This window comes from Eublepharis macularius, chromosome 2 (assembly GCF_028583425.1).
Source record: "Eublepharis macularius isolate TG4126 chromosome 2, MPM_Emac_v1.0, whole genome shotgun sequence".
Classification (NCBI taxonomy): domain Eukaryota; kingdom Metazoa; phylum Chordata; class Lepidosauria; order Squamata; family Eublepharidae; genus Eublepharis; species Eublepharis macularius.
Window position 1 is genome coordinate 93,363,091 of NC_072791.1, and position 13,444 is coordinate 93,376,534.

The 13,444-nt window shown below is 42.2% G+C and overlaps 1 protein-coding gene across 1 annotated transcript in view; it reads left to right on the plus strand.

The window, feature by feature from the left end:
• Positions 1–13,444, plus strand: part of SLC1A2 (solute carrier family 1 member 2) — a 165,783-nt gene that overhangs the window by 90,694 nt on the left and 61,645 nt on the right. The window contains exons 3-4 of the mRNA XM_054971291.1: positions 3,969–4,121; positions 6,920–7,170. Of these exons, the coding sequence (XP_054827266.1) occupies positions 3,969–4,121; positions 6,920–7,170 (404 nt within the window). The remainder of the gene's footprint in view (positions 1–3,968; positions 4,122–6,919; positions 7,171–13,444) is intronic.

Below are 13,444 nucleotides of genomic sequence, written 5' to 3' on the forward strand. Positions count from 1 at the left end.
AAATACTTGGTGAGATTCAGAAGAGTAATTTACAGAAAAATAGGCCCCGATAAGGGCCAATTCTCTGTTTAAAGAATCATTTTCTGCAGCTGATTGCTCACCCTCCCAGCCAGTACAGGGCAGCAGTAAAACAGTTTCCATAGGACAGATTTCCTCATAGTTGCCCTGTTCTTCTTACCTAGCATTGGCCATTCCCACTTCTCCAGCCACCAGAGCTTTTTAATAATAAAAAAAAAAAACTTGGCAATTGAACACTGTTATAATGTTATAAGAATCTATGGTCGTTTTCACACATCTTTACCCTCATACAAAATTGTGCAAAACTCACAAAACAAGGGTGTCTTCATGGCACATCATTACGCAACGAAATGGAATCATGACGGGGTGTCGTCAGAAATCACGCCATGAAGATGCCCTCGTTCTGTGAGTTGTGCGTGATTCTGCACGAGGGTAAAGACGTGTGAAAATGCCCTATGTATCTGCTTCTTCAAATCCCCAGCTTTCCTTTTTTCTGATACCATACCTTCTCCCAGACTTATCTGGGCCAGAGCAGATGAATGTGGCCCTGGCCTCAACCTTCAGACTGCATACAGAAATATGAGCAGTTTAGGATCTTGCACAGTAGTTTCTCCCAAGAGTACTTTTTTATACTCCACACAATAACTCTAGGTATAGGTGTACATCAGAAATAATCACACCTGTTCTAAATGATGCAGCTGCCAATCAGATTTCAGAAATGCACTAAGTCATAACAACAGTGGAGCTTAATACTTAGCTACTTTCCCTTGTGCATGGGCAATCTCTTTAATATCAGGACTAGATGAGCAGCCCTAAAACTGTCCTACTCGCTGTCTCTGGGTCAAATAAGTCCTATGTGCGCCTTTTCCTTTCTTTGAATCAAAGTATTCTCAAGGAAATTTGTACTGGTTCATTTCAGCAGTGATAAGGAATATTCTCTTTCTTGAGTCTCTTGTGGGGAGATGGAGGGGAAAATGTGCCTTTCCTTATAAGCTGCTGCTACTTTTTAGCTCTCTCCTTTACTGTGCACAAGAGACGAGGCCAAGGAGACAGTGATCTAGCTTTCTCCATTGCCTTCTAGGAGTAATAGCTTCCAAATATGGAGCAATTTGACATTTCAGTGTGGTTCACTGGCTTCATACCCAAGCTTATAGGCTGTACTGTGAGCTTAGCAGCCAAATGCACAGCTTTCACAGAGCCTGTATGTATTCACCAGATTCTGAATGGACAGCTGGACCCTTAGTATGGATTGTTCTAATTCATTTATAATTCTGTCCATTTTGTTTCCTCTATGTTATACTTGTTACAAAATATTCACCTTCACAACTAAAGTTGTTAAGTTTATATACTTGAAAACATAAGTTGTTGGACTGAGTGAACAAGCTCTCCAAAGGAGTTGGTGGGGTGCATCTTTTGACATCCGCCACTTCTGGAAGCAATTGTTTTCCTGCTTGCAGAAAAGGGGAAATGTGGTGATTTTATATGATTTCTTGCTGGAGTGCCTTGTTTTGTGATACTTTTTCTTTGCAAGTCACTTTCTGCATTTAAAGATGATTTGGGGGGTGAACAACAGGTTGTTTGATAAAGGAAAATATCCTCTAGTGCTTTTTGTGTTGTATCCAACCCATAATGTGAAGATTGTCTTGTACAGGGAAGAGGCAGGATAGAGTGAACCAGATTTATATATATATATATATATATATATATATATATATATATATATATATATATATATATATATATATATATATATATAAAAATGACTACCTCAGTTGTTTTTTAAAAAAACCTTCCCTCAATCTCTGGATGGATTCTGACATTCCACCTTGGCTTCTTCTGTTTCTCCTTTCTTGGCCCTCTTGCCACTGTCTACTGCCTCCCTGCCCTCTTTGCTTCACTCCCTTGTCGGTATAACCCATGTATTTGGCTATAATTCCCTCTGGACACTTGGCCCAGCGATGAAGGAGTCCTTGCACAGTGAGCAGCATTCTATTCTGACATGTTTTCCTGTTATTTTGTGAAACTCTGAAAAAGAATGTGTTTCTCCTTCCCAGTGTCTCAGTTGAATATTCCAGCAGCAATTCTGCATGCCTATGGCAGATGCTAGAAAGGCACTGAAACATAAATTTACAACCACTCTTACTGTTGCTTTCTTCTCTAGTTTCAGGGGAAGTGTCCATTGGGGAGGGGGATTTATCTGAAGTGAAAGGTCACAAAATTACCAAATCCAGTCTATTGCTGTTCACTTTCTCTGACAGTGAAGACCGACATTCTAATTGTGGTGAAAGTGATCTGAAAATGGCCACTGAAAACATAAACCCACGAGGAAGCAAGGAAATAGATATGGATAACCAATGTATTTGTACTGGCCTGCAGGTTCCCAGTATTGGGGAGCCCAGTCCAAGGCTGGGACTCCAGAGGCTAAGCACGGAGTGGTTGTTCAGTCCAAGGCCAGGGTTCCAGCAATAAGGTTAGGCAAATTCAGGCAGTCCAAGATCAGAGTTCCAGCAGGCAGGCTAGGCAGGGTCAGGCAGTCCGAGGTCAGGCTGTCAGGAAACAGGCAAGGCAGAACAGAGTGAGTGGCTTCCCAGCAATTGTACACATTGTACCCATGCCCAGCAGCCTCTCTTGGCTGGTTTTATAGCCCTAGGGCTAAGGCCCATGCATGCAGCCCATTTCTTGAGAAAGGATCCTGCAACTACTGTTTCTCATAATCAGAGAGCAGCTGGCACTGGCCCAAGAGGCGTGCACTTTGCCTCCTTGCCTGCAGTTCTCAGCTTCCGTCTATGGCGCTCTAAGGGTGGAGGTAAAGCTGGAGGGCTGGGGCCAGCTAACGGGGTTTCACCTGCTGGATCAGAGCTAGAGGGTGTTGGCTCTGCCCCAGCTGATGGTTATGTCTGCTGATTAGCCGGCATCCCCTACTGGTCAGCTTCTGTTAGCTCCCCTTCTCCTGAGGAGTCCTTAGCTTCTGGGAGTTCAAGGCTGGCTGCAGTGGGCTCCTCTTCCCCTGAGGAGTCCTCACTATCACTGAGCCTTGGCTGACTCATGACAGTATTTCCTGTTTCCCAAAATGCAACATCTAATATGGAAAATAAGAGAGAAGCTCTTGAAATAAGAGGTAAAAGTGTGTGTCTTGTACCTAGGGTTAACTGTCCCCCAGTGAGGATGGGGGATCCCTCAGTCCCACCCTCCACCCCCCGCCACCATTCACCTGGCCTGTGGGGGGGGGAGGTGTAGGAATGGTCCTCCCTGATGTGCTCCTGGAGCAGCGTGACATCACTTTCCAGGAATGATGTCATCACACCACCCCGAGAGTGCGCCTATGCTTTACAACAGGCTGATTTGGGCTCCTGCAGCTGGGCAACGACATCACTTCCCAGTTATTGCACTGAAGCAGAAACAACTGTACGTTTTGTGCATGAGCAATGAGAGAAGGCAAGGTAAGGCTGGGGCACCCTCCCACCAGGAGGGTAACAGGACCTGGCAACCTTACTTGTGTCCTTGGACAAAAATATCAGCTTTTTAGCTGGATATATATTCTTCTATATTTTAATGCCTAAAAATGCTTTTCCTGTTTAAAAAATATTGCATGATATGTCTGTGGATTTAACCTTCCCTACCCTCTTACACAGTGCTATCCTACCCCATACTGATACAGATATTTTGGTTTGTATAAGAAAAGTAGGTACCCCCAATTGTATGGAAGGCTACAAGGAAAATCTATTTAATTTTTAGTAAACTAGAGTTTTTATGATTTGTCTGAGGGAGCAAGCCCTGGAAGGCTGGTATCCTATAGCTCATGATGTTGCCAACCTCTAGTTTACCATAATCACTTCCGGTCCAAATCTGTGTGTCCTCAGGATTTTTCAATAAGTGCTTGAGTAGTGACTCATTTCTTCTTCTGTCTCCTCTTTTTGTTTCACTTTTTTTTTTATTGATTATTTCTTCAGGTGTCATCCTCGGTGCAGTATGTGGTGCTCTCCTTCGAATGGCCACACCTCTTAACCCTGACATCGTCATGTTGATAGCCTTTCCAGGAGACATCCTTATGCGAATGCTAAAAATGTTGATTCTACCATTAATTATATCAAGTTTAATCACAGGTGAGATTTAGCTAAAGAATTAGAAGGCAGGTCATCTGTTTTTTAAATCTCATATACTGGCATTTCCCTTGTGGTACCCTTATTCGCTACTTTGTTTACTTGTTGCATCTATTAGGCTGACAGGGAATAATGGGATCAAAGTCACCTAATGAGATGTATTGTCGAAGGCTTTCACGGCCGGAGAACGATGGTTGTTGTGGGTTTTCCGGGCTGTATTGCCGTGGTCTTGGCATTGTAGTTCCTGACGTTTCGCCGGCAGTTGTGGCGAAACGTCAGGAACTACAATGCCAAGACCACGGCAATACAGCCCGGAAAACCCACAACAACCATCACCTAATGAGCTTCATATTTAAGTTGGGATTTGAACCTGGATCATCCAAGTCCTAGCCCATTCCTCTAACCTTACTCTCACTATTAACTTCTGTAGACTGACAATGATCATCAATATTTTATATTCAGATTTTAAAAATTCAGTCATTGCTTTGGATTTAACCTTTACCTATGTTCTTCTTTGTATCTTAAATTGTGAGACTCCTAGCTATGTAATATATGTGATAAAAGACAACCTCCATCTTGCATGTTAAAATTCTTTACCATAATAAATGTCTTTAAGATAACAAAAATGTTTTGTTATTCTGCAAGAAATAGACATTGCTACTAGGGTTGCCAGAACCAGGTTGGGAAATTCCTGGAGATTTGGGGGGTGGAGCCTAGAGAAGGTGGGATTTGGGGAGGGGCCTCAGTGGGATATAATGCCATAGAGTTCACCCTTCAAAGCAACCATTTTCTTCAGGGGAACTGATTTCTTTGGCTTGGAGATCAGTTGTAATTCTAGGAGATCTCCAGCTACCACCTGGAGGCTAGCAACCCTAACCTTTTGCAGTTTAGCTGGAATGGCACTGATGGAACAGAACTGAAATGTCATTTAAATGTTTCCACAAAAATTGAAGATATGTCAAGGCATATGTTAGGCCCATTACCACAGCTAGAGCAATTCAGAAGACTGATATTTATGCTTCCTTAATTTAAGAAATGTGGTTGAATCAGTAGACCATTTCTGATTAGGATCCACATATTTTATTTTTGCATGGATTTGAATTGGGTTGAGTTGATCTTGTGAATGGTTAATAGGAAACCACAAACATAGCAACTATCATTTGCAGATATTGCACGCTGTTCTGCAGCATAAAATTTTCCACATTTTCCACTTCTGAAACAGATCTGTCTGCTATAATATGATGTAGTATCTGGCATCCTTATGAAAGTTCTGTGAGGTTAGACTGCAGGCCAGTATCTCTGGTTCCACGGCTTATAAATTTATCAAGACATGTTGCAGTTTGATTGCATGGTACAGCATTGTAGGCAGCACGAGGCCCAAATGACAAATCCAACTCATCATAGCAGCATGGACAGAGGAGGGGGACCTTGTATGTGGCCCATGAACATTAGATTACTAATTTCTTTAAATGAAACATTCTCTGTATTCATGAACAATCCATTTATCTCCGCTCAGAAACAATGGCTGGGTCAATACAATCTGAGAGCATAAGTACAGACGAATATGTTTGGCCGTCATTGCTTCCCATAAAGAATTCTGGGGATTGTCATTCAGTGAGGATGCTGAGAATTCTATATTAAAGATGATTAACTGTTTCTTATTGGGAAGGAGAATAAGACATCAGTTTAAAGCTAAAATCTTGTGCATTTTTACCCAGGAATAAACCTCAGTGAGCATTAGATTGGAGAGTAAGTCTGTGATGTCATTATGTCCTTAGTGTTTTAGCATAACATAAAAGACATAAAAGATATCTACAGAAGTTATACCAACCCTGTCATGAAAAAGAAACCAAAAATATTTGTTTTTAAAAACAATTACTGATCATGTATTGTCGAAGGCTTTCACGGCCGGAGAACGATGGTTGTTGTGGGTTTTCCGGGCTGTATTGCCGTGGTCTTGGCATTGTAGTTCCTGACGTTTCGCCAGCAGCTGTGGCTGGCATCTTCAGAGGTGTAGCACCAAAAGACAGAGATCTCTCAGTGTCACAGTGTGGAAAAGGTGTTGGCAGGTCATTTATATCTACTCAGGAGGGGTGGGGTTGAGCTGAGTCATCCTGTAAGAGTTTCCCAGGGTGTGGAATGCTAATGGCGGGAGGCTTCACTGTATCCTGAGGAGGTTCTTTTGCATATGGATTGGTGCTTGATGTGCTAATCTTCTCCGCAGGGCTATTGTCGGGTGTAGAGTGTTTTGTTAGCCTGGTGTTTTTCAGAACTGGAAACCAAGCACCAATCCATATGCAAAAGAACCTCCTCAGGATACAGTGAAGCCTCCCGCCAGTAGCATTCCACACCCTGGGAAACTCTTACAGGATGACTCAGCTCAACCCCACCCCTCCTGAGTAGATATAAATGACCTGCCAACACCTTTTCCACACTGTGACACTGAGAGATCTCTGTCTTTTGGTGCTACACCTCTGAAGATGCCAGTCACAGCTGCTGGCGAAACGTCAGGAACTATAATGCCAAGACCACGGCAATACAGCCCGGAAAACCCACAACAACCATCAATTACTGATCATGTTTCTATGTGCAACTCATGGTATTGTATAGAAAAGACAAAATTACAAAGTTCAAAAGTATAGACTTAACAACAAAAAACACCAAACCCAGCAGCAATGGGAAGGGAAGGATTTTTATTTATTCTGTTAATGCTAATCATAACTACTTTTTGCAGGCTTTGCAAATCCCTTGAGAAAATAATTTGGACAGTACCTTCTCTCAATGTATTTTTCACAATGCAGGTCTATCTGGCTTGGATGCTAAAGCTAGTGGCCGTCTAGGCACAAGGGCCATGGTCTATTATATGTCTACTACTATCATTGCTGCCGTATTGGGGGTCATTCTGGTCTTAGCCATTCATCCAGGCAACCCCAAACTCAAGAAGGAGCTGGGAGAAGGAAAGAAGAATGATGAAGTGTCAAGTCTGGATGCTTTCTTGGATCTCATCCGAAATTTATTCCCTGAAAACCTTGTACAAGCGTGCTTCCAGCAGGTAAGTAACAGTTTTCTTACTTTAGAAGGCTGTTCTGTCTTCCACTGACAGCTTGAGTTTGACAATAAAAGGGAAAGGAAAATTTAGATTGTATTTGTAAATTAACCTTATTCAGTGCTGGTATGAGATGCATAGTTCAGGGTTTGGGGTTTTTAAAAAAGAAAATAATAAAAACACAAGAGCTCTGTTGAATCGTCTAAAGCTGAAGAGCATTGCTGTTCCATCTAAAATAGCAGCCCGTTTCACACAGTAACCAACCAGCTACCCCAGAGGGCCAATAAATAGGGCATAAAAGCCAAATCTGCAGCTGATGTTGCCTCCTAGCAGTGCTATTCAGGAGTTTACTGCCTCTGGGTGAGGAGGTTCCCTTGACTAGTAGACACTGATGGACCTATCCCTTTCTAAAGCCACTAACCTAGTGGCCATCACTGCATCCGCTGCAGTGAATTCTATAACTTCATTGCTCATTGAGTCCATTTTGGATATTTTGAATCCGAACAATAATCACATTCCCAGTCACAATGGGGTTTGCTACTGCTGTGTTGGGCTTTTCTACTCTGCTAAATATGATTTTGTGTTCAATTGAATTCAACTTCACTGGGAATTTTAAAGATGTTTTTTAAAAGAAATAAATATAAATTAGCAATAGCACCCAGGTGGCAGACACTCCATCCTAAACACATTAACGGAAATTTGGAAACAAATTTGGCTGACTTATTTTTAAACGGTACTTGGATATAAAGTTGCAGTCAGGAAAATATTGGGAACACAGTTTTAACTGTTGTAAATTTATCTACAGGATTTACAAGCATATGCCTATCATACTTGATGAATGGCTGATTATTTTGTAGTTTTAAAATTATATTTTATATCACTTTTTAAGCCATGATAACTCCCAAAATGTCTCGCTTTACTGAAAAAAAAATTACAAATAACAGTAAGTGTCAATGGTCCTTGGTGTGGATTCCTGGCTGGAACCGGAACCAGGTGGGACAGAGGATATTTGAAACCCACTTGATTTTTGGGAGAAAAAGTTCATAGGATCAAAGCATTAGCCATTAGGGGAAGAGATGTTTAAAATTACACACACACACACACGAACGAGTGGGTACATTCCTGTACCCACTCATTGTGCTGGAAAATGACAATCATTTTCCAGTGTCACTCAGAAGCTACAGGTCATGCCAGGGACAAATTCATAAAAATTGCCCACAAACTTAGTGTTGAGGGATGATTTTTAGTACATCCTCCTCCTCATAACCCGTAGCTTCTGTGTTGCACCTGAAAATAGTCATTTTCCAGCACAACATGGAAGTGTGCTTGCACTCTGTATGTGCACCTCCCCCGCAACGGCCAGGTGAGTAGTGCGGGGGGAAGCAGTGAGGGAATGGCAGCCCTGTGCCTGTCACCTGCTTTGCCTTATTTGAGTTGCCTGTATGGAGTGTACACACTCTTTCACAAACTGTATGAGCTTAGTCTTGTCAAAGTCACTTTCAAAATTCTTATTAATTCCAGTGCGAAAGAAATAAGCACCTTCTTAATTCTGCTTGAAAATAATTTTTTTCATTGTTGAAAAGAACCTCATCTTTTGTAGTGTGCTTTTTAATACTTGCTCAAAATTTCATCTGTTTCTCCAGAGTCTTCAGATTAGAGTTTGGAAACCTTTCTGCAGCATTCTACCAGTGTGTAGAGTGTAAATGAGAGAAATACTTGATTTCTAGCCTATTTGTTTTATTTCAGTGTCAGCAATTTCACTGAATATGGAAATTTCAATTTACAAAAATTCATCTTGGTTCTGACTTAAATCAATGAGGCTTAAAGTATTAAACTATGGTTGCACCATGCCTTCATTTCCATATGAATATTAATTGTTAATCCATTAAAGTTTTTAGTGTATGTTTTGTCCATGGTTTGGCACAAACAGTGCAATCCAAAGCAAAGTTACTCCAATCTATGTCCAGTGAAACCAGTGGAGTAACTCTTCTTAGGATTGCACTGCAACAATATTATTTTCACATGCACACTCTTTAAAACCTGACCCATTGATTTCCTTCCGCCCGGTCTTCAGAGTATATATGAGGAATGTCACCAATTACCATGGCAAAAATGGTGGTGGAACAGCTGCAGGGCTTCCTGAAGGATGTCTCAGCCCTAGACCCCTTCCAGTCCGGGTTCCGTCCAGGACATGGGACGGAGGCGTTGCTGGTCGCCCTCACAGATGATCTTCATAGACATCTGGATTGAGGTGGCTCGGTGCTGCTATTATTTGATCTGTCGGCAGCAGTCAATTATGATCTTCTGACTCACCGCCTCGCCGATGTGGGGATACGAGGGACTGCCTTACAATGGCTTGTCTCTTTTCTCCTTGGTGGGGGCCAGAGGGTGGCGCTTGGGGAGAAATTGTCATTCCTCCACCCTTTTGTGTGCGGGGTCCCACAGGGAACAATACTCTTCCCTTTATTGTTTAACATCTATATGTGCCCCCTTGCCCAGTTGGTGCAAAGTTCCGGACTTGGGTGTCATCAATATGCAGATGACACCCAGTTGTATCTGATGATGGACAGCCGGCCCGGCTCAGCCCCAGATGTCCTGGAACATGCTTTTGCAGCCGTGACTGGTTGTTTGAAACAGAGTCGGCTGAAACTGAACCCGACGAAGATGGAGGTTCTGTACTTGAGCCATGGAGGATTAGGTTCGGCACTCCAGCTCCCGGCCCTCAATGGGGCACCGTTAGTGCCAGTTCCAAGGATTAAGAGCCTGGGGATGATCTTGGATGCCTCCCTGAACATGGAGGCACAGGTCACACCGGTTGTCAGGTCCTTTTTTTCCCATCTGCGGCAGACCAGGCAACTTCTCCCTTACCTGTCAACCCGTGACTTAACTACAGTGATCCAAGCAACAGTCATCTCTAGGCTAGATTACTGTAACTTTCTCAACACGGGGCTGCCCTTGAGCCTGAGGAGATTACAGATGGTACAAAATGCAGTGGCGCGTGTTATTACAAGAGTGCCAAATAAGGCGCATATAACACCGTTCTTATGCGAGCTGCATTGGTTGCCAGTGGAGTACCGGATCAGATTCAAGCTTCTGGTATTGACCTATAAGGCCCTGTGCGAACTGGGACCAGCATATCTATGGGACTGTCTCTCCCCATATATTCCCCAGAGGACACTCCGATCAGGGGACAAACAGCTGTTGGTGAACCCTGGCCCCAAGGAGGACCGCCTAGCCTCGACTAGAGCCAGGGCCTTTTCGGTCCTGGCTCTCACCTGGTGAAACACTCTGTCTGCTGAAATCAGGGCCCGGCAGGACCTACTATCTTTTCTCCGGGCCTGCAAGACAGAGTTGTTCCGCCAGGCATATGGCTGAGGCTGGGCCTCCACCAGCCTGGAAAAAAGTGGTGTATAAAACCCTCCCTGTGAAGGCTGTCCACCATCCTGTTTTAAATGTGTTGTTTTTAATGAACATGATTTTTTAATTGTATTTTTAATTGTATTTTTAATATGTTGTTATCTGCCCTGAGCCCTCTCGTGGGGAGAGCGGAATACAAATTTGAAATAAATAAAAAATAAATAAAATAAAAAAGCAAAACAACTGGCTGTCTAAAAGAAAAGTACCAAGAACAATCAGATTAATTACAGCCAGAAGGCTGAAGAGATTTTGGTGGGTGTTATCCCCCTAGTTAGGACTGAAGAACATTATTGGATCAGAGGTGGGGAGGAAAGGAAATTTCCCTGTTGCCTATTCTACACTTACTCAGTGGATAAACACTTCAGTCTGTAGTCATCTCTTGTAATAAAAATATATGAACATGAAATATAAGGAATATATAAAATGTCTTCATGTGCATATGCTTCTTCCTGTACTCATCAAGAGATAGGCATGAGTTCATTTTTCCCCTGAAGCTACATTTTTTGGCAGTTTAATATAACCTTTTCCCCTTAATGGATCAAACAAAATGCATTGCCAAGACATTTCTTAAATATTGTTAAATGGCATCATTTCTAGAATGTATAATAAGATTTTATCTGAGGCAGTGGCTGGAGGCTGTAGAATGTGGGTGGGGAGTCAAGGTAGGGTGGGACCACATGGAGAGGAAAATGTCAGCAGCCACCAAAATACTACGTTAGCCATATCTTTCCTCCTCTTGCATTTCAGCCAAGCACATGCTTTCATCTTGATCCTAATCAGGCTTTCTCTGAAGCAAGTTGAATTAATTTCAGTGGAAATTTCTTCTAAGAGAGCATGCTTCAAATTGGGGTAAAACCTCAGTGGTTTTAAAAGATCATGTTTGTTCATAATGTCATCAAAAGAAGAGTCACGTGATAGAGAGTAAGTTCCAAAAATTAGAACAGTGTGTGCTGAACACTGAACTGCTTTCTTGCATTCCAGTTATTTGCTTTTGACAGGATATGGGAATCCCATCCCTTTGACTGGAACAAAGCTGAAGGCCAAGAAAATGGGCTGGATGGGAGTTCAGCTACTAATGTATATTACTGTTTTCATTCTTTTTATAGATCTCCTGGTAGCTGTAATGTTAATGCCTATTGGCAAAACACAGTTTGCTTTAGTTGCTTTGCTGTCTTTCAGCATTCTCTTCCTCATTATAAATTTTTATTGTCACCCTGTGTTTCATTCACGGGTGCTGTATGATGATGATGAGAATATTACCCTGCTACTCTGTTTCTGAGCACATATGAGAATGTATTAGGGGTGCCTATTTTGGGACCTATACACTGATTCCATGGTGTTTTCTGCTAGGGAAATCTGAAGTGAGGCCCCCTGTTTCACCTACAGAAATTCAAGCATCTGGCAGAACTGAAGTACCTGACTATTCCAATAACCCAAGTTGCGTTTTTATCTCCTCTTAACCATACAGATTTATTTTCTGAAAAGTTACAGTGAATCTATTACAATCCATAACATTTTATGGGCTTTTCTTAATACACACACACACAAATAAAAACTAAGTTTTCAGTATAGGCTGAGAGAATATGACTGGCCCAAGGTTACCCTGCAAGCTTCCATGACAGAGTGGGTCTCCCAGATCATTGACTGACAGTCTAGCCACCACTTCATACTTGCTCTTTCATGAGTCTGTATGATTTTACCTATACAAAAGGATATGGCTTCTCTGCTTTGTCTAACAAAAAGAAGAAACCAATTTTAGTGATGCCAATGGATGCTCAGAGGACAATAGTCAGGATGTTATTTCTGATCTTAAAGGACTGGGAGTATAAAAGAACAAGGGACCTCAATGAGCTCTAGGCAAATCTAGAGATAGTGTGTGTGTTATGTGCCGTCAAGTCGTTTCCGACCCATGGCGACCCTATGAATGAAGGACCTCCAAAACGTTCTATCTCTAACAGACCTACTCAGATCTTGCAAACTGGAGGACGTGGCTTCTTTTATTGAGTCAAGCCACCTCGCTTTAGGTCTTCCTCTTTTCCTGCAGCCTTCCACTTTTCCTAGCATTATTGACTTTTCCAGAGAATTTGGTCTTCTCATGATGTGACCAAAGTACGATAGCTTTTGTCTTGTCCTTTTAGCTTCTAAGGAGAATTCCAGCTTGATTTGATCTAGTACCCACTTTGTCTTTTTGGCTGTCCATGGTATCTGCAAAACTCTCCTCCAGCACCACATTTCAAATGAATCAATTTTTTTCCTGTCAGCTTTCTTTACCGTCCAACTTTCACATCCCTACATGGCAATGGGGAATACCATAGTTTGGATTATCTTGATCTTGCTTCCCAGAGAGACATCTTTATCTTTAAGGATCTTCTCTAGCTCCCTCACAGCTGCTCTTCCGAGTCTCAATCTTCTTCTGATTTCTTCATTGCAGTCTCCCTGTTGGTTGATGATTGAGCCAAGGAATAGAAAATCTTGAACAACTTCAATTTCCTCATTGTCAACTTTAAAATTGTGTAGTTCCTCGGTAGTCATTACTTTTGTCTTCTTGATGTTCAGTTGTAATCCTGCTTTGGCGCTTTCCCCTTTAACCTTCATCAGTAGTCGTTTCAAGTCTTCACTGTTTTCTGCTAGTAATGTGGTGTCATCTGCATATCTCAAATTGTTAATGTTCCTCCCACCTATTTTCACTCCACCTTCTTCTAGAACTAATCCAGCTTTCCTTATGATATACTCTGCATAGAGGTTGAACAGGTAGGGAGATAATATGCATCCTTGTCTGACACCCTTGCCAATTGGAAACCATTCTGTTTCCCCATATTCTGTCCTGACAGTAGCCTCTTGTCCAGAGTACAGGTTGTGCATC